A 20,712-nucleotide genomic window follows, 5' to 3' on the forward strand; every position below is an offset into this window, starting at 1 on the left:
TTTTGGGAATAATGTCAAAGTAACCCTTAACAAAAGATAACTGTCGATATTGAGTTGTCTTTTATCCTTTGTACTTTATTACCCTCAGTGACCTGACCCTTCTGTTCTGTTTCTTTAAAGTCTGTGGTTTACCCTAACACTTAAAAATAAAGTTGAAAAAAATTGTCTGAAGAAGTAGCTATTAGGCTTCTCTCTGTGCGTCTGTAGACACCTTGTAAAAATATCCATTTTGCATATCAACTGTTGCCAGGGGAAGATTGCAAGCATGTCAAGGCGGGGGAGCAGAGAGCGGCCTTGCTCGCACAGAGCGAGGAGAAACAGAGTGCTGTAGCCTGTTCTGACCTTGTTGATGCAACAAACAGGCATGCACCTGTTTGTAACAAAGAATGTTATTCAAGTATAAATTGCAATGTAACCATTTCTCTTTCAGTCTCATGTGCGTCTTCCCCCGGCGTGCATGGAGGCTCTTGTTTGCGAGCAATAAATAATCCTTATAAGCATTTATATACCTTATAAGAGAGGTATAAGAGATATAGACATAACAGGTTATCGGTTTGCCACAACACCTTATTGCCAGGTTAGTCTTTTCTGTTATAAATATTCACCTTCATTACATACAGGTGGACACACATTTCAAAACGAGGTAGAAATGCCAATATTAAAACAACAATAGGCCTTTTTCAAAGCAGACATTTTGACTTATCATATTAGAAGAAGGTGTTGCTAAATAACATTAATGATGGCATTGTACTATTCAAGTGTCCCAGTAAGCCATGGCAGTGTGATAGTGAGCCAGCATGCACAACACCGGGACCCTGAAACTGAAGCAGCTAAATGGAATTCAACCGTTATTATTAATTTATTATTTACAACTGTGCTTTTCCTACTGTGACATATGAAAATGTCTGCTGTGGAAAAAAAGTATACAGACTCGGAGTAAATTAAACTCTACAATATGCAAACATTAGCCTTTATTTTCTTCCGCAGGGAAAACATTTTCACAGATTTATCAACAGCAACATAACACATTATTATTAGGTCCACTTAAACTACTATAACTGATAAATAGAAAAGACAGTAAAAAAGAGGCACACAAGGTAACATGATTGTGTTCTATTTTTCTATATACAACTAGACACAGTCTTTACTGCTGCTGGATTTTGCAAACTCAGGTCCATGTCTTTTATTTCAAGTCTGCCTTTCCAGGGGTCCGATGGTGCACATCGCAATAAATAAACACAAATAGATCACTGTGAGAGAGAACAGTATTTTTTGTTGAATTTGCTCTCATTCTCAAATGACCTACCATCAAAAGCTTGTTTGTTTAGGAGACTTGATTGTGAATCACATATTGGCAATGTTTCAAATACAGTTCACCTCATAGTTCAAATTGTACTGGCTCAAACAAAAAGGTTAGTGTCTTGTCATCTGTTGTCTCAAACACTTGGGCAACAACACAGACACTGATAACAATTTTGTTAAAGCTCAGGACATTTCAATTTCAACTGAACAAATTAATTGCTAGCTGCCAAGCATTAAGACTCTGCTTTTGTTAAATTTGCTACTTTATAACTCATGTGAGCAAATGAATATCTAGTTTCAACTAGTTGATTAAGTCCATTAGTAATTCAAGTTAACTGGCTGAGCCACAAACAAATGCAAGTATAAAAATAAGACATATTTGCCTCCAAAAGTACATGATATAGAGGACAACACTGGGATCTTAAATTTAAGCAGCTCAAGTTCATTAACATAGTGACACAATCAGGGCAACATTATTCACAAAATGTAGTTAAAAAAAGGATATGTTGCTCATTTACATTATTTTACAATGAATGGGTTTGCTTCATACAGCGAGGTAAAAGGGAGCACTTTATTCCCCATCTACCAAACTGCAAAAAAGTAAACTTGTCTCTATCTTGAGTGCATCCCCACACAAATGAGCATTTTTGGGAAGTGTTTGTAGCTACAGATAGCCACATCTAATGCAACACTATGTTGTATGATTAAGTACCTAAAGCAGTTTACTTAAGGGCTTTACATGTGACTATTTTGAAATAAATCATAATCCATCTGAGATTGATTTCAACAATGACCTAAATGTTAGTTACATGTGGAAGGTTACTTTAAAAAAACATTCACATTTCTCACAATCTGAGAATGTGCAATTTTGTTGGACATTTCTGTTAGAACTCCTGCTATCTCCAACCATTTTATTGTCAATTGCAATTTAATTTCCTTAGATCATATCATAATTGCATCACATATCAAAATAACCCTTTATTAAATGACACAGAAACTCTGTGCTGATTTTGTTTTTGAGAAATCGAATAACCATTTTACAACTGGCAGCAGATTTAGTCGCAGGTTAAAACAGCCCTCAGTAACTATTACCAAGCATTCAGTTCAATGCTTAATGTGTAATTGTTGAGATTGGACATAAACAGGTACACTTTACAGGTGTGCTCCAGATCCTATACAACTGCTCTGCAACCAACTTTAGTGTGGCTGTGTCAGGTGTTTGATTCAACTTTACAGTAAATTTGGTGACCGTAATTATTGTTGTACTAGATTGCATTATATTGTAAGATGTTCCGGTTTTTTCATCCTCCTTCTATATGTCCAAATAGAGCAGACAGGAATCATGAAAAAAGTATTTTTTCATGGGCATAAACAGTTTTTTGACCACTTCACTTTGGTTAATTGGGAATGAAAGCAGTTGCAGCCTCTGAGTTCACATGTTCAGTTTGTGGTTGGTTTACAACTGACTTACAAAGTGAGAACCATCATCTACAATCCAGTGCCCTTGAGTGCCATCTGCAGGTCTTTGAAGAGCCCTTCTTTGGATAACCTGAAAGTTAGCAAAATAAAAAAATAAACAATACTTTTAGGACCATGATTAAGATGTGATAATATATATAAAGACATACATTTAATTTGGTAGTAAGCAAATTAATCTGCAGCTTATTCTCATTCTTACAATAAAGACTGACATTTTGAGGTTTAGTTTTATATACACACACTTTTGTAGCATCCTGAGTTTGTCTCATATTCTGCTGTGACAACTGACTGTTCTACATGACCTATACTACTACAATATCTTGAGATAAGATAAATAAGGGTTGACTTTAGTTTTTTTTCTATTACTGTCTTGAGCTGAGCAGAGATGTAGAGTTGCTGCTTCAATGTTACTTCGCATCAAATGTGTCCCTGTGTTTTAGTATATTCTGGCATGACTAGCTATATATTTAAAAACCTAAAAAAAAACATTAAAAAAACCAAAACAACACACACCCATTTATCAGGTCAATTAAGAAAGCCAAAATAGCATGAAAATACCATGTTTCTGGTAAAACTTTCCAAAAATTTCCAAAATGCTACTTAATCCTAAATTTATTTCTTTTCAAGCATTTTCGGCATGTAACAAACTGTGATTTCCAAGTATTATTCCATTCATTAAAAAGTCAGGTACGTTGTGAAAATGTAATGGGAAAAAAAAAATAATCAATCACATATTGTAATTTCCTGCCCTTAACTACTAATTAAGTCAATTACTTAACAACACTTGTTGCAGTAACTTCGGCCGACAAACTGTTAGTAATGTTGACTGACAGACTGTTAGATATCTAACAATATATAATATACAGTATATTAATTAAGTAAATATTGTTTTGTCTGCTTACCTGTTCATGGTACTTCTGATTTTGGTGGAGGGTCACGTCCCGAGTGGGCATGTTTTTAACTCTGACTGCTCCCTGTCTGTCGAGAGAGCGGGCCCTGGGGGACTTGAGCTGACTGCGCCAGTGCCATGACTTGAGCTGTTCATTCACCACTTGTTGTGGGAGGCCACTAGAGCGGTAGTGTGGATGGTCCCATTGAGCCGGGGAGGGGGAGAGTCTGATATCAGGAGGTAAAGGCCTCTGTGCTCTCTGGTGGGGCACAGCGGCATCTTTATAGTAGTACTCATATCTTGGACTTGGAGCCTGCTGGGTGTAATAGCTCCGTGCCAAGTCCAGATCAGGTTGGAACACCATTCCTTCATTGTAATAGGCTTGGTGAAAACTATGGCTGGACTGGTGCCTGGGATTATGGTAAAAGCCAGTGCGTGGGAAGACTTGAGGTCCATAGCTGCCTACTGGGCCAGAGTGCGGGAGTGCAGACTGATATTGTTTTGGCAAATCATAGCTGCCTACTGGGCCAGAGTGCGGGAGTGCAGACTGATATTGTTTTGGCAAATCATAGCTGCCTACTGGGCCAGAGTGCGGGAGTGCAGACTGATATTGTTTTGGCAAATCACAGGGCAATTCCTGACACTGTGAGCTGTTGTAAGATGTAAACGAGTGTTCGGAGTTGCTATCCTCAGAGTTAACATGGCTTCCATTGTTCACCGCGGGAGGAGGAGTCTCTGGTAAAGTAATTGCATATTCTGTCAGTCGCCTCCTTGGACCTCTGGTGCGACCACGATCCTTTTCAAATGAAGATTCAGGGTTGGATATCCTGTGCAAATAGCAAGTGCATTAGTATGGCTACTCAGCAAACTCAACTTTTAATAGATGTACATCTAAACATTGACTGATTAAAAAAAGATAAATGATATTACTGCAATATTCAGTTAATTACAGGTTCAATATAGATGTGCTGCGGACATACAGTACTGTAGATGTATTTGAGGTGCGGTTACCTGAGGGAGAGTTGTCTGTGCACCCGCAATTCTGGTGTGGAAGGCGTGCTGTTCGACTGGGTGCGGCTCAGCCTCAGATGGGAAGCAAAGCAAGCCTCCAACGGTGGCAACAATTCACTTTTGGCTGGACTGCTGAACACACAAAATGGCAACGGAAGTTATATATTTTTTCTTTTGTTTGTGTTTCTATGCATCAAAAAAAAAAGAAAAAAAAAAAGGTGTGTGACTATAGTTACTGTGTTCTTCTAATTGACTGTTGTAGCACCAGAGCAAAAGCAGATGGCAGTGTTGTACATTCATGAACATCATCGATTTAGCAATACAAGGCAGGAACAAGAGGGTTTGCACTAGAAATGACTTTGCTAGATGCGCTTTTGTCTTCATCCTGCTGCATGTTGTCTTCACTCTCAACAAACACGACCAAGAAAGAAATATATTCAGCCCAAGTACACCAATTAATACCAGTGCCTACATAGCCTTGACGTATAATAAGATTATTGAAAGGGTGCACAATGTTTTGTTAAAAGAAGAAGTGGAGCATTAATTATTCACTTCGATTAACTTGTTTTTCCCCCCCGGCATTTCCAAAGAATCCAACCAGGACCACTTCACTCAAGCTTGTTACTAGTTGCCACAAAATCTGCAATTCACACAGTTTACTACAATCCAGGTAACACAAATCACACTTTGTTTTCCCCAATACTACAAAGTTGATGAACAGGAAAGGATAGTCTTTGTTACCTCGTCTTGCTGGAGGAGCGCGACTTCTTGCTCTTCTGGTAAGGTTTGTCAAGACTAGACTCTGACCACGGGGAGTGCTGGATGGGAGGAAGCTCACATACGGGGCTTGAGTTTAAACTCAGCATAGAGTCAAGGCTCGGATGGGGAGACTGGCTTGGGGTCAGCGGCAGGGTCTGTGGAACCACAGATGGAGAGATGTAGGAGCCGTCTACGAAGGACTGTGAGGATCCAGGGGCAGGCTGGGGAGGATCGGTCTCTCCTCGACAGGCGAGTCCTGACGACAAATGCGACGACTGACTTGTCACTTCTAGGGGAAAGAAATAGAAAGTTTGTATGATACATATGATGATCTATTAAGTGTTGATACTTGAACACTCATCTCCTCCAAATATTCTTTCTGAAAGCTCTTTCATTAAGAGAAACCGTGAGCACTGCAATGTTCAAGATCAATGTTTACTGGACTCGTTTACACGTCTTATGGATGTGTGGCAAACTTTTGTGTGGTCCAACTCTCATCAATCACCTTCATCTTGCACTACAGAATCAGACAGAGAGCTGTCATCAGATGTACCCAGATCTGAAAAACAGAAAACGACAAAACACTTTGATTCACATGTGAAGTATTAAATGATACATTTCTAAAAAATAATCTATGAAAAGCCAACTTTATTACGTTATGAAGTGATATTCAATTAACTCCCTGCACAGGTGATAATGAAAGGGATTTGACAGCAAACTATTCTATTCTGGCCATGCGCCTCTCACCGTGTTGTGCAATATTAAAAGCAGGGAGTGGTGATGATCGACCGTGCTCCAGTCGTAGCTGAAAGGCCGTCTCTTGTAGCCGTTTGAGTTTTTTCTCCTCTCTCTTGCACTGCTGTAACCGGCTCCTTCTAACAGCCTTACTCATGTGATTCTCCTCGCAGAGCTTGCGCGCTGCCTCATATATCTTCATCTGAAGCGCCAACTCAGCATCCACTAAACTCAGTTCTGACTCCTGTAAAATTTTGGGGTAACAAGACAGACAACAGTGTGACTATTAAAACATTGTATGTCCTTGAGGTTTACGCATTCTTTAGAAATTACATTATTCATTCTTGCGGCCTCCAAATGCTGTTTATACCTCTGCTCCTTGAGGCATGCTTTGTTCGTCCAGTTTAAACGCAGCTCCAATACGTCTGCGAATCTGCGGAGGCTTCTCTCCTGGCAGCAGAGGGTAATCATCTGACAGCCGGCCTGTCAACTCCTAAACCACACACAAAATATCACAAATCCAAATGTCCCCAAAGCAATGTTTGAACGTGGCTGAAAGTTTATTTTACTGAGGGCAGATCCTGGCTTTGTGAAATAGTTAATCAAAATAAAGACATCTTTTCAAACGCTAATAAGTCCTTTCAGTTTAGTTGCTCAAATTAGGACACACACATCTCTTCAGAGTTTATTCTGTGCACTTGAAATGATATCCAAATATCTCATTCTGCTCTCTTTACATGTTCAGGCATATAGGTTGAAGGAATCTGTTGCACAATTCTGCATTTCCAGAGATTTCCTTTTACAACACATTCTTTGGGTCTCACTTTCTCACTGTATCGAGTATCCATGTCCAAACCAAACCCAGAGCACGACAACACATAAAACAGTCATAAAAACACTGTTACTTTGACTCACTCCTAACCAGCCACCTTTGCAGACAGTCAAACACGTAAGCATTGCCAATGAGCTTACTTATTCTTTTGTCACTAAGAGAAGGGAGAGGCATCATGCCTCTCATTAGTTCACCTGAGCATGTCCCAACAGGAGTGCCCGGCCTAAGTGTCAACAGGAAAGAATGATCATTCCTGGGCTTTTACCCTGGAGCACCGACACATGTCAGAGATACTCCCAAAGCAATATATGTCCAGTTTCAAAATTACTCAATGTGGCAATATTTAGTCTTTGACAATTCACAGTGCAGAGAGAGAAAGAGAGGCAGGAAATATTGAAAATGAAGGGGTGACAAAAGTCTCATGCCTGATTCAAATCCAGGCTGTCATGGGAACCTTGAAATTGCTTTGGCCAAATGAACCACCAGGATACCTCTTCAAAGGCTATGACACATAAAAAAAATTCTCATTGCAGCCACATTGCGTGGCCTAATTTCACTACACAATGTGTCTGAAAGTAAAGGGATCATGTTCCTCGGTGGTAAGAGCCAAAATAATAACGTCACAAAGGACAGGAGGATAAATCAATTACATGGACATCCTGTGTTTTTGAACTACTAAAATTTGAAATCTGCTCGCACAAAAAAAAAAAAAAAAAACTTAAAAAGACCTCAAAGCATAAGTGTGGACATAAAAACCTTCTGGCCCAAACAGCATTTTCTAATTGATCCACATTAGTGTGGATATGGCTAAACATATCTCAGACATGTCCCCTCTAGCAGGTTACTTTATTAACCTGCAGTAAAATGCGTCATCAAACATACTGCACTAAACTACTCCACCTTTTATTAAAAGGCGCTGAATCACATGCAATATACAAGCTTGCCTCATTACGTAACAATTACTTACTTCACTTTGTCTAGGTCTGCTGAAACTTTTATTACAGTTTTAATGAGCTTAGAATCATGATTTTGTCACTCATTTGTTCTGTGACATGTTTTTAATGGAATTCTTTATGCAGCCTCATTCATTTTTAAACTGTTGGCCTGTTGATTTTTAGATTAGTTTTACTTACTGCTTCTCGGATGCAGAGTTTCTTCAGCTCCAGTAGGCAGATCTCCAGTCGCTCTTGGAGAGCCTGATGTTTGAGCTTCATGGCCCGTGTGTGCGTGGTCACATCCTTCATATGCGTCATTGGGCTGTCAGAACCTGTGTAATGGAAAAGAAAAGATGCATAAGGATTTATCTGGGATTATGTAACTGTAACACATTTCTATACTCAGTACTCAACACATGAGACAATAAGTAAGTGGAAATCAAAGTTAGAAATGAGTAAGAACAAACCTAAAGCAGTGGCACATTTCATTCCAAAGGGAAATGCATACAAATCAGTCAAAGCAAATTGAACTTCAACTTATGATTACTTTCAATATCATTTAGTCTATAAATATAAAAAGCATGTATACATACACAGCACAAATACACAGAGTGGCCGGTTTAATGGGTATAGCTATCTGAATCTTATGCAATCCAATTGAGAAGCCATGCAGTAAATGCTCTCTTTTATGAAGCTTGTCATGTTCACTTTTTGTTGACATTGTCACAGAGAAGTTGATTCAACTTTGTGGTCATTTTGGAGACAGTTGTTTTTGGTGCTGTTGAATTGCATTGTATTATACTGAAAGGGGTTTTAGTGTTAATTGGAAACTGAGCCAACATATGTGCACCTGTGTAAGAAATATGGATTTTTAACCACAATGAAAACAAAGCAACCAAATGTGCAGGAAAAAAGGAACATTATAAGTCCATGTATAAATCCATGTAAGTGATATGTAAGCTAAAGTTGCTACAACTGCATACCTTCATTAGTCATATGTCTCAAGTCATGTTTGAGCAATAAAATAACTTGTAAAAGTTAAAAAAGTCAGTCGTAATTGTTTTAATTCCTTAATATTCCATGTCCTTCAAGTTGACGCTTTGCTATTTTCCAACTCTATTTACTTTTTTTCCTGTTTCCTTGTAAGTATTCTAGCATGCTCAGATTATGGTGCCCTTACCATTATTATAATGCTTCAGATTAACTCTCTCAAGCTCACTACGGACAACAACACAATGGTTACATTCAACAGATTGACCTTTTGTTTGTATCGTTGTTTTCTTTAGTGGCATGCAGAATGACAAGCAGGATGTTCGTAACTATGAACAATTTGCGAATGTTCGACTGGTGCTGTCTGTAGCCTTGGTGACTAATGACATTAAGATTAGTCTCAGGGCTGTGGGAGTGGCTTCAGGCAAAATGCATTGAGCCACATACTTTCAGAGATTATTAACAGAATCCCTGTAGGTACTGACAAACATCTAAGTTGCGACAGGAAAGAAGTGTGACAGCACTACAATAGGGCAAAGAATTCCTCTTCGTAGAGTGACAATCCCCCTATTCTTTGTAGATCGCCACTTTTTCATTGTATAGAGTAGATCACATAGCTCAAATGAGGCACAAGGAATGCCAGAACTAATCAGTAGATACTGCTGGGCGTAGCAAAAACAAGACAAACAAAGTTTGCTATTAATTATATGGTATAGTTACCATACGGGACTGAGGGAATAATGTAGACGACCACATTGTGTGACTCCCTTTAATGAAGTTGACAGTGGCAATCCCATAATAGGAAATGACTAACAAAATACAAAGATCAACATATTTACCTGAGTTGCACATGTTAAATCAATGAATCATTTATTCAATAGAATGAACAAAGTCAGAAAAGAGTGAAAAATGCCCATCACAATTGCCTCTGCCTCCTTTTCAAAACCCAAGATGACACATTCAGACTGCTCGTTTTGTCTTATTAACAGTCCAAATTGAAAAGACATCCAGTTCCCAGCAAATGTACACTACTGAGAAGCTGGAGCCAAAGAAGTTTTGTCATTTTGACTTAAAAAAAAGAACAAATTGTTAATCGATTACCAAATATATTGCCAGTTTGCCATTTTCTGTCAATCAACTAATTGATTAATAGACAAAACATGTTTAAACGGCAAAAGGGCTGAATTTCCTTCTGAATAAAATCCAGACTTGAAAAAGTGAAACTCCATAATTTACAAATTTACATATCAAAGTCTGTTTACAGATGTTAGGGAGTACACCTATGTATGTGGAAAAAAAGCTGTATAAAGCTTTGTGTGGCTCCAGAGGGACTTAAGGCAGCTTCAATTGGGTCTGAAGACAAGTTTATGAAAACAATCTCAAAAATAAGTTAATAAGAGGTGAGTTTACCAGACCTCTCTAACCTGCTCCTTATCTCTGTTTAAGGATAGCGGTTCAAGGCTACATTAGTTGCCACTAGCATAACAAACCTGAATCTCTGACAGAACTGTGGTTGGTCAAGTTCCAATTTGGGTAATGCAGGCACCAGGTTTTTTTTTTTTTACTCTCCATCGGGATAGACAATGTTATAGTGCAATGCTAAATCGGTGGAGTGCTCATTTAATCTCAATCATTTGTGATGCATTACCATCATCCATGTTAGGATACAGTCATCAATCTGACAGCAAGTCACAATGGATAATATAGAAAAGTAACACACACAAAGGGTTGTAGTGAGGTGCTGATCACTGGATAAGACTTGTAAAGAGGAAAACAGTGTTGCACACTCTGCCTCCACATGCATTTCTCTTTTATTCAGGTGACGTTTCCTCTTCAAGCTCAACAATCACGCAAGTCACAATGGACCACATACATTTCCGTCCCTGCCTGAGTTTTCACATGACAACTTGTTTTCTTTCACAAAGCAGAAAACTAAACTGGCTGGAATTACCACTTTTTTTACATTTGGTGTGTGCTGAAGTGGGGAGGGGGGGGTTGATTTAAGATTGTAGATCGTTTTATTGAGAACACGACTGAGATCTCTGCTGCCAAGAGAATTAAAGCAGTAGTTGACTCCATGTAATCTGCTATGATTGTGTTAGTCTCTGAAAGGATGTCATTTTGCTAAATATTGAGTGAAACACAAGCGTGACGGATGCAATAATGATCTTGCAATAAAAGAGGCAAACTGTGTCAGGAGGAGGACCAGATTTATGTTACCAACTGGGTCTTAATTTAACAGTGGTGAAGTAGAGAATGAGTAGGTAGAAGTAAATTGTGTCTTTGGCAGAAAGACATCAACATCAAAAGTAAATTGGGATTTTTTTATATTTGTATTCTGGTTAAGGTCATTTGAAAGCAGGTGCTGTGATAAGATTACTATGGGCTGGACTAAGGTATGGTAGTACTACTTAGTTTCAACATTGATTTGGGCCTCCAGGAGGGGTCTACTGGCTGAGCTTGATGATTTGCATTTTAAAAATCAATGTGTAATTTAAATCAAGGGCGTAAGTCTCACACAATGTTGTCAGTAGGAATTTCAAGTCTGAATAGTCAAAGAACATTTTGATAAGCAATTGTACAAATGTCTGAAATGAAGCAATCCCCACTTAAATCCACTTTCTGTGTTCACATTAATTAATGCAAGTCAATAAAGCTTCCCATTGTCCCTCAGACACATTTGGACAACCAACCAAAGACAATATGCTGTCCAGTTTGTTTTTACTAATTTCAGGTCATATGATGTTGGCTATTGTCGCTGAGTTCTAAGAATCAAGATTTATTGCATCCAAACCCCAAACCTTGCTGCAGTGAACGGCACTGACCATGAATGATCACATGTTGCAGTGGCATTAGTGTGTACTACACGGAGAGACTTTAATGCCTGAAAAATACTGCATGTGCATTTTTTCATTTAACACAAAAATGTTTGTGACTTAGACAGCTGTGCTATTCATACTTCAAAATTCAGATAATACACAAAATGATTTACCTGAATGAAGGATGATGCCACTGTCAGTGTCACTGATCTCTCCGTTGCCCTCCATGTCAGTGAATCGACTTCCCGTTGCTATTCTTCAGTGGATAGCGTCGGCACTCACCATTTCCTGTAAAGTATTATTTCAGCTTTAGCATCCATTAGAATTTTCAAGATTTTTCAAGTCTACATCAACCTGAATCTCAAAAAAGTTAGTGATCATTTGTGGCAAGGTCTTGGAGCAGCTGTTTGGAAACGTTTTTGGTATAATATAATGCATAACACAAAAGGCAAATTCCATCAAGAAAAAACATAAAATTGAATTAGCAAACACTATTTAACATTCCACACTGTTTTTCTTTCATTTTATGAAGGTATTATTGTCTTCTGTAAAGCCTCAAAAGACCAAAGCAGAACAGGTTCAAACTGTGACAGCATAGCCCAGAAAGCAGAACAGTGTTTAGGCCTGCAGCTGAAAGAAAACACCTGAATATAAAATAGGATTACAGTCAACTATTGTTAGGCTACAAAGACAAGCAATAAAATATTAATCAAAATCTAAAACCTAATCAAAATCCAAACAGCATTACCACAAGCTTTCCAAAGACGGCACATTGCTAAATCTTGTGACCGGTCGAATGAGTGATTCAGGTGTGACTTGCCTTCTTGACCCTACAGTCAGATGTAGTCATAGTTGTCTCCCAAAGCATTACAAACGCATGTTGCCAAGTCTAGGGTGTTTCCTGTGACTGCCTGTTTGTTTGTCTCTGATGTCATATGATCGCATTATCTAATTCTTTCAGATTAGAGGCTCAGGACGCAAGAACCATATATTCGGCTGGTGTCTAAAAACTGTGAAACTTGTTGGTTAAATCATTAACCAAGTGAATACAAGAATGTAGCATTGGTAACAACAGAGGTGGTTCACTTCAGCTGCCCAGCAGTCATTGTTTTGAGGAACAACTAAATGAGATGAAGTCATGAGCAACATACAAGAGTTGTTTCTATTATATGTTGATCCATCTTCATGATGACATTCAGAGGTCCATAAAATGTATCCCATTATCATCCTGAACATGACATGAACATCTTCCAAACAGCTCACATGACTATGACTGGAGTCTTCACTTCTCCAAATCACAGATAATTGGCTGCTGTGTTTGCTAAATTAAGGCAGAACCGCTTATGTACAGGACACTTAAATAACAACAGAACCTACAGCGAGGAATTCAGTGCTGTTTCAGTTAGAAAAATAAATGTAAACATATGTCAGGTTTTGCAGAAATGTTAGGACAATCTACAGTAGTTGGTATCCACTGGTGCTTTTGGCAAACAGCTATCATGTGTATTACTACAAAATACTTTTCCACTTTAAATTTGGTAGGTTGATTTGCATGCTGGTTAATCCTACCCGAGCACAGAATATTTTTAACTGTATATCTACACGTAGCAGTTGGTGTTTATGGATCACATCGCTGATCAATTTGATAACAGCAAAAATCAAAAAAGGTACTAAAATAAACCCACTAGGAATGCAACTACTGATAATTTTCATTACTAATCAATAAATATTTTTCTATAAAAGACTATAAGAGTCTGAAATACTGAAAAGTACCCATCACACGTTTCCAGAGCCCAAAGTGACAACTTCAAACAGTCCAAAATCCGAAGATATTTAATTTACGATGATATAACACAGAGAAAAGCAGCAATTTTTCACATCTGAAAGACTGAAATCATCATACAATTGCCATTTTTGCTTGATAAATTACTTTAAGTTATCAAAATAGCGGAGGTTTTCAGTGTTCTGTTCATTTCTGTCATGTTGATCAACTAACTGATCAATGAACTAATTGTTTCAGAACTAAACCCCCCAAAAATATGATCTAACACAGTACCCACATATCAAGTAGGTAATTTTATCCAACAATACACACATAGACATGCTTACTTTAAAAGCTGCTGTGTCCAGTAATGCGTCTTGTACCTTTTGGGATTTCAGATTCCCACTCACCTGAGGTGTGCTAATCACTGAAATCCCCTAAAAAAAACAGCAGACTCAGACCGAAACTACTAAAGTAGTTTAATGCACTGTAGCTGTGCAGTATCTTGCCGTCAAAATATACACTATGAATGAACTGTTGATATTTAGAGCAATCTGTAAAAAATTTTTAATCAAATGTTTTGTTGGACATATTTTATCCGAGTCAAACGTTTCTGTTGTGTTAAATTTTCTGTTTTTTTTTAATAGACTATTACATACACAAGTACAAAGTGGGCATTTCTTTGGGAATGGGTTTAGAGAAATCAAACACACGTATACAAAAAACAGGTAAGGAGAATTCCCCTGATGGTGCTAACACAATGTACTGAACTACAAAACCCTAGGCCTTTCAAGTCAAGTGTCAGTGTAGGTACCACAGACAAAACAATCCCACCACACTGACGTAGTTTGTGTAAAAGCAATAATGTCTTGATAGGAAATATTAACTTAACAATACTATTAACACAATGACAGTTATACCACAATAATCCAAATTAATTTACCCAGAGGACACTAGATGAATTAAGTACATAAAACACTGCCAATCAGACAACATGTGAAAAATCTACTTACTTTATGAGAAACTCCAAAATGTCAAAATCCAAAGAGTGAAAACTTTCCCTCAGAATTCCCGACTTGAATGGAAATGCACAAAACCTGAGCTGTGTAGAGTCTGGACAGGAATGAGAGACTCGCCCACTAAGAAAGCGCTGCCTGTCATAGAGGAGAGGCTACATACAGAGGGCTGAACACTTGAGTCCGTATCATATAACTCAGTGTTCCAGTTTGAAACTGTGTCAACAACAATGATAAAGACACTGAGAAATTACACTTCACTTTACCCTCTTATCAGCGTCCTAATAGATGGGTGGTGGCAACCTGAGCGAAACGCGTCCCATTACAAAAGCACTACTACTATAAAAAGTAGACACAGTATGACAAATGTAATAATGTCCATTTTAGAGCTGAAACGATTTGTCAATTATTCAATTAGTTGATTGTCAGAAAAATAATTGGCAACAATTTTGGTAATGAATTAATTGTGAAAGTAATTTTTTAAGCAAAGCTTAAGCTTTTTTTTATTATTGTTTTTAGCTTTTATTTATAAGTTTTATTTATGTTGATAGAAAATTGAATATATCTGGGTTACGAACATCACCTTCCAATCTGGATATTTGTGATTTTTTATTTTTTTTTAACGATCGACAGATAAACCAAAATGAAAATATTCATTAGTTGTAGCCATAGTCAGTAGGGCTGGGTATCGTTCATAAAATTCTCATACTGGTACCGATACCAATGCTGTGACTTCGATACCGGTACCTAAACGATACTTTTTTTTCCGATACCAATTTCATAAAATCCATTTTTACAAAAAAGAAATTCCAACATTACAGCAATAATCTTTTCATTTTTTTCTGCCTGCCTCTACGGCGTGTAACGTTAGACAGCCAATCACAAACATTATTAGAGCTTGGTAGAAGCAAGCTGCATGCTTATTGGTTCACTGACGCTGATGAGATTTACTCCTTAGGTATTGAAATTTGGTGTTGAATGATGAGGCATTTTTCGATACTAAGGAGGAAATTCGGTCAGTGCCTAAAAAGTATTGAATTCGGTACTAATAGTCAGTTTATCCACATGATTGCATTATGTCTTACTTTTAAGCATGAATATACAAAGCCAAAAATCATGCGTTCATCACTGGTAATAGATGACTCAATGAGTTGATAACTGACTGTTGATGACTATCGCTCAGACTCACTCGCGTCAGATCAAATATCTGGTCAATGCATTTTTACTGCCATCTCCTGGATGTTCAAAGGGACAGTAAACATGGATAACCAATTATACACTTATAAAGTGAAAAGCTTAGATTTGCAAATAGCCTTCTAAATGTCACCACTTCTCTTCTTAGTTCCATGGTACTAATGCAGAGGCCCTTTTGTGGCCTGCCATTTTTGCCTTTACTAAAAAAAAGAGGGAAACATGGTAGTGGATAGTCTGAATGATTTACAGAGACCCAGGGGCAGCACCTGCTCTCTTAACTGCATGGTTCACATTCATTCTGAATCTCAATATTCATTTTGGCTTTCCAGGAATGCTGGTGCTCAGACTCAGGCTGAGAAAAGATCCAGCAATTCCCAGACACTCAAGTTCAGATCTCAAATGACATGGCACCAAAAAGGCAGCAGCCACGGTAACAAAGAAGCAGATATTTGGTTCAATAACTTCTACATTTAGCCTAGGTTTCACAGTGTGAACGCAACCAGGTGCATTTCCCAGATGCATTCACATTTTGCATTGACTATGTAGTGAATTATTATATCTGATTTCTTGCATTATGCTGCAATTGGCTATTTTAGCTGGCCAATACTATGATCTGATATTGGCTTATCACAGATCAATGACAAGTTGACATCATGTAGGCACCAGCAGCCTATAACAAAATACCGGCCATGGTACACCACCTCCATTAAAGCTTGCTGGAAATTAGATAGAATGCAGGTTCAAGGCACTTCCGCATTGGCTTCACTTTTCAGGCACTAAAGTTGCTGCTTGATTAGACTGCATTATTTTTTGCTCGATGTACCTTATAACCTGCCAACTGAATATAGGTGTAAGGAAAGGCTGAAGGGAAGGTTATCACTTACAAGCTACCAGCGCCTGTATGGTTAATAGAATAAAAGAGCAGCAGCTGCATTTTGTGAAAACAGGCAGCATACCAAGCACTTTGATAACCTAAAATCAGATAAGGGAAGTGAAGTCATGCAAATGAATAACAATCTCTTCTGGAAACTACAGTTAAGAGGTTATCCCAACGCTAAATGCCAAACAGTATTATATTGTGACACTTCTGCAAAACCTGCAAAAACAAACTCATTAAAATCGCACATATTGCCTCAAAGATAAACCAGTCTCCCCACACCCAGCCTATCAGACATGAATGACACAGCCATCACACGCCAGCACATACAATAGCAGCTGACACCCTGAATCAATTCTTCACACTACTTCCATCCGGCCGCAGATACAGAGCACTGAACTGGACTAAAGCTTATTTCAAAAAACGTTTTGTCCCCACCGCCATCACAGTGCTGAACAAACTGTAATACTGCCTCCACCAGCTCAGTTGCTTTGTAGTTTTCACATTTGATGTGTCTATGTGGGTGTCCTAATGTGATGTGTTTTTTGTATATGTGTTACATGTTTTTTATATGTGTTGTGCTATGTAACATGAAAAGAAGATGTGTGGAAATGATTATCCCTACAGGGACAATAAAGACTATCTATTCTGAGTTGAAAAGAAATCAGTTTTATCAACAACAAAAAAATCTTTTGCTAACGTTATTACAACACTGTGCAGTTAAGTCGACCATGCTTCATGTGAAGACTAGTTAAACAACTTATCACTACACTATGGTACAACACAGACACTCGTCCTGTGTTAAAGTAGCCAGTTGGTGGATGTCATGGGTAGTTTATATAAACCAGAGGTCCCCAAGAGACAGAGAAATAACTTTGTGTAGGCAACACAGCAGCTGGCAAAACAAATTCTTGAAATATTCTTGAGTCCTTTTATAAGTGTACGCTAGAATACCGCTGCCAGTGTGTAGAGCCATCAGCTGCCAGGGGATCACACATTTCCCCCTCAATATTTTGCAGCTTGGCACTTCCACCAGGTGCTAATAGATCATTTTGCTGTAATGATGCTTAAATCAAGGTGGTGTCATAAAAAAAAGTGCTATAAAGTTACATTAATGCACCACAAATCCTAAAGCTTTAAAAAGGCAAACAAAGCAACTCTTGGAGCTGCCACACACACACACACACACACACACACACACACACACACACACACACACACACACACACACACACACACACACACACACACACACACACCTCTATCTGCCTGCAGCCAGCTTTAGGTTTTATGTTGCCTAAAGGCTCTAATTGACTATAATAAAGATGTGGAAAAAAACATGTGTATCTCAAATGAGCAAGCATGCAGAAGTGGTGTGTCTGATGTGGATTACTGAATTGGAAGTTTGTGAACCACCATGCAAATCAAGGTCTATTCTAAACTGTGGCCAAGCCCTAAACTGTGGCTGAGAGTGAAAAGCTTAAACATATCAACACCATTACACAGAGACAGACATTGTTACTGTATACCTAAACCTCCTCTGAAGTAGCTTTTAAGTCAGATACATCTGATTGTTCCACACTGTCTGATAATAAACTGTATGTATCAGCTTGTTCAAACTCTTCGATGAAGCTATATGACGTTGAAATTGAGTGAAATATTAAAACCCATGACCCAATATGTTTTTTAATAGCTGTCACTTCAGGGGTTAAGCCCCTTCTGTCCTCTTGCCCTCTGGTCAATGCCCAGAAATGTGTAGACAGCAGAAATGTTTCAATGCACAGAAATCACAAACTAAATAATGGGACTGCTGCTCTGAAGAAAACCTTTATAGAAATTCAAGTTTCTGTTGAAAGAGGCCATTGATCATTATAATTTATCTGCTGGTCAGTGCAGTCAGATATTTTTAAACCGTTTATGGTACATCTTTAAACTTTGTTTCTCGTTTATACAAAATTGACACATCCATCAAAAGAGCATGGGACAGTCCATGAAACCAACGCTTATTACAGGAAGTAAGAATAAAAGATGGAAATAAACTCAGTGTCCGAAAATATGATAACTAGAAACTCTTCTGTTTCAGCAGTTTACCTCCATGTTTAAGTTAAATCTACTGGGAAATGTGTAATGGATGTTACCTAACAATAAAGACATAATAAATATAAACATCAAAATGCAAAGCATTGACAAATAAATACTGTAACGTTAGCTGTGTACGTTACATGCAAGTAGATTTACACAATACATTCAAATGGTACATGCTTGACAAAAGTCTGGACCAACTTGAGAGTTGAACTAAGGGCCAGTTATACCTGTAGAACGTTATAGAAAACTCTCGGGTGTAAAGAAATAAAGATATCTTGTGGTATTTATGGATCCATTTCATCCACCCAATAACTCAGCTTCATAAAGCTGCTGGGCCTCGGCTTTGAAGAGTTTCTCAAAGTTTAGAAACTCGCTTTAGTTGTGAGCTTTTCCCAGACTAGCTATCCGCTCCCACTGCTTATTGCTTATTTTTTAAGGATCAATGAGTTTTGTAGCATTAATAAATAACGCATTGCGTATTTGCATACAAAGTTTGTAAAGCAAAAGTCCTAACTTTATCGTTTTTTGCTCTTACCTTCGTAGCTAGTTAGCTAGCTAGCTAGCTAGCATCGTGCCTCATCTGTATCCATACAAACTGCGCTCCATCGGCTCAGTCTCCCAGATTTGACCTGGAAGTTTATTTAGCTATATGTACACTAACAAACAAGCAGAATAAACCAACACTCAGTCCCGACGTTACGAAAACTATGTGGTCTAACCGAGTGGATACATTACAGTACAAACGTTAAAATAACGCTTTGCACCCCAAACGTAACTTTTGTTTTGTTGAAGAGGCTAGCTACTACTCGGCCACAGTAAAGCTATGCTGTGCTGCCTTCACGTACTGTCGAAAACACGACCGAGCTAACAACATCTACTATTTACCATGGTAACTGCGTTTCCGCTAAGCGACGTAGAAATGGGCGTGCGAATCAAATTAAGTTATCAAAATCAATAACGCCATGGCGAAAGTGGTCAATAATCAATAGCCAATATGTAAAACAATCCCTCGATGGGTCACGTTTTTATTATTGCCATTTAGTGGCCCTTGATAGGGCTTTACATTATATGTAACATCATAGTCTTAGAAATCACGAGCTAAAAATGGGATTATGAACGCCGCATGGGTCACTTGTCCGCTGCTGTGTGGGCTCTTGACAGGTTATTTAGCGAATTTTGACGTCAAAACCACTTAAATGTTTCGCCGACATGGTCAAAATTATATATTTTTTTATAACCGAAGAGGACACCGTGTGTTGAAATGGCCCACAGTTATAATTATATTCTTTTTAATTGAGCCACTAGAGGGAAGCAATGCGCTAAGTAGACCTTTAATCCTGTAAGCCACGTTATGAATAAGGGAGCAACATACACTGCAGTGCTGCTGATGTCTCAATGCCACTTGCACGTAGAGGAATCAGTATGGTTAAAAGAATGAACAATAATAATGAAATCCACTGCAAATTTAAAACAAACATTTGGAAAACAACACAACAGATAAACCTTTGGGGGTGGAAAAGGGTTTCCATTATCAAAAAGTACCAGGTAGGCTATCGGGTTTCTTGTTATCTATTTCAAATCTGTCTTTTTAACATTCAACATGCTATTTTCTCACTCTGTAGGCTACAGATCAAGTGTAGCTATTGAGCTGACTTTTCAAGGAACAAAGTCGATCACCTGGCTTGAGAGTTGCAGCATTGGCATGATCTCATCTGTAAGTTAAAATGCCAGTCCGTTGTACACTGCTACTTTATCTCTTTAAATCCACTGCAGCTGCACTCAAAGCTAGGCTTTGAGTGCACTAATGTGACAGTATTTTGTGTGCGCTTTTTTTTTTTCTTCCATAGCTTACACTTTGGGTAAATTATATTTGTACTGAGAAGGAAAGATTGATAATATGATAGCTATGCAGGGAAAGTCTTTCACTAATTATTTGTTTAGGTTAATAATCCAATATATTTATATTATAACCTAGCTGTAATGCCATTTTACAATAAAACTCTAAACAAAAAAACAAGTGGCAATTA

At 38.2% G+C, this 20,712-nt stretch overlaps 1 protein-coding gene across 3 annotated transcripts; it reads right to left on the reverse strand.

Moving 5' to 3' along the window:
* Positions 1-956: 956 nt before the first annotated feature.
* inavab (innate immunity activator b) lies at positions 957-19,528 on the reverse strand. 3 transcript variants are annotated; one of them, XM_078248258.1, is made up of 10 exons: positions 19,221-19,528; positions 11,925-12,039; positions 8,141-8,274; positions 6,546-6,668; positions 6,188-6,419; positions 5,946-5,999; positions 5,423-5,729; positions 4,682-4,813; positions 3,684-4,497; positions 957-2,851 (listed from the first exon to the last, which is right to left on the reverse strand). In XM_078248258.1, the coding sequence occupies exons 2-10, from the start codon at positions 11,977-11,979 to the stop codon at positions 2,759-2,761; spliced, it is 1,944 nt and encodes a 647-aa protein (XP_078104384.1). In that variant the 5' UTR covers positions 11,980-12,039; positions 19,221-19,528; the 3' UTR covers positions 957-2,758. The 3 variants fall into 3 exon arrangements, with proteins under 3 accessions (XP_078104384.1, XP_078104385.1, XP_078104383.1); XM_078248259.1 differs by lacking the exon at positions 19,221-19,528 and adding an exon at positions 14,527-14,727 and having other exon boundaries at positions 4,682-4,810; XM_078248257.1 differs by lacking the exon at positions 19,221-19,528 and adding an exon at positions 14,527-14,722.
* Between the last annotated feature and the right edge of the window lie 1,184 nt (positions 19,529-20,712).

Source organism: Sander vitreus, chromosome 4 (assembly GCF_031162955.1).
Source record: "Sander vitreus isolate 19-12246 chromosome 4, sanVit1, whole genome shotgun sequence".
Classification (NCBI taxonomy): Eukaryota; Metazoa; Chordata; class Actinopteri; order Perciformes; family Percidae; genus Sander; species Sander vitreus.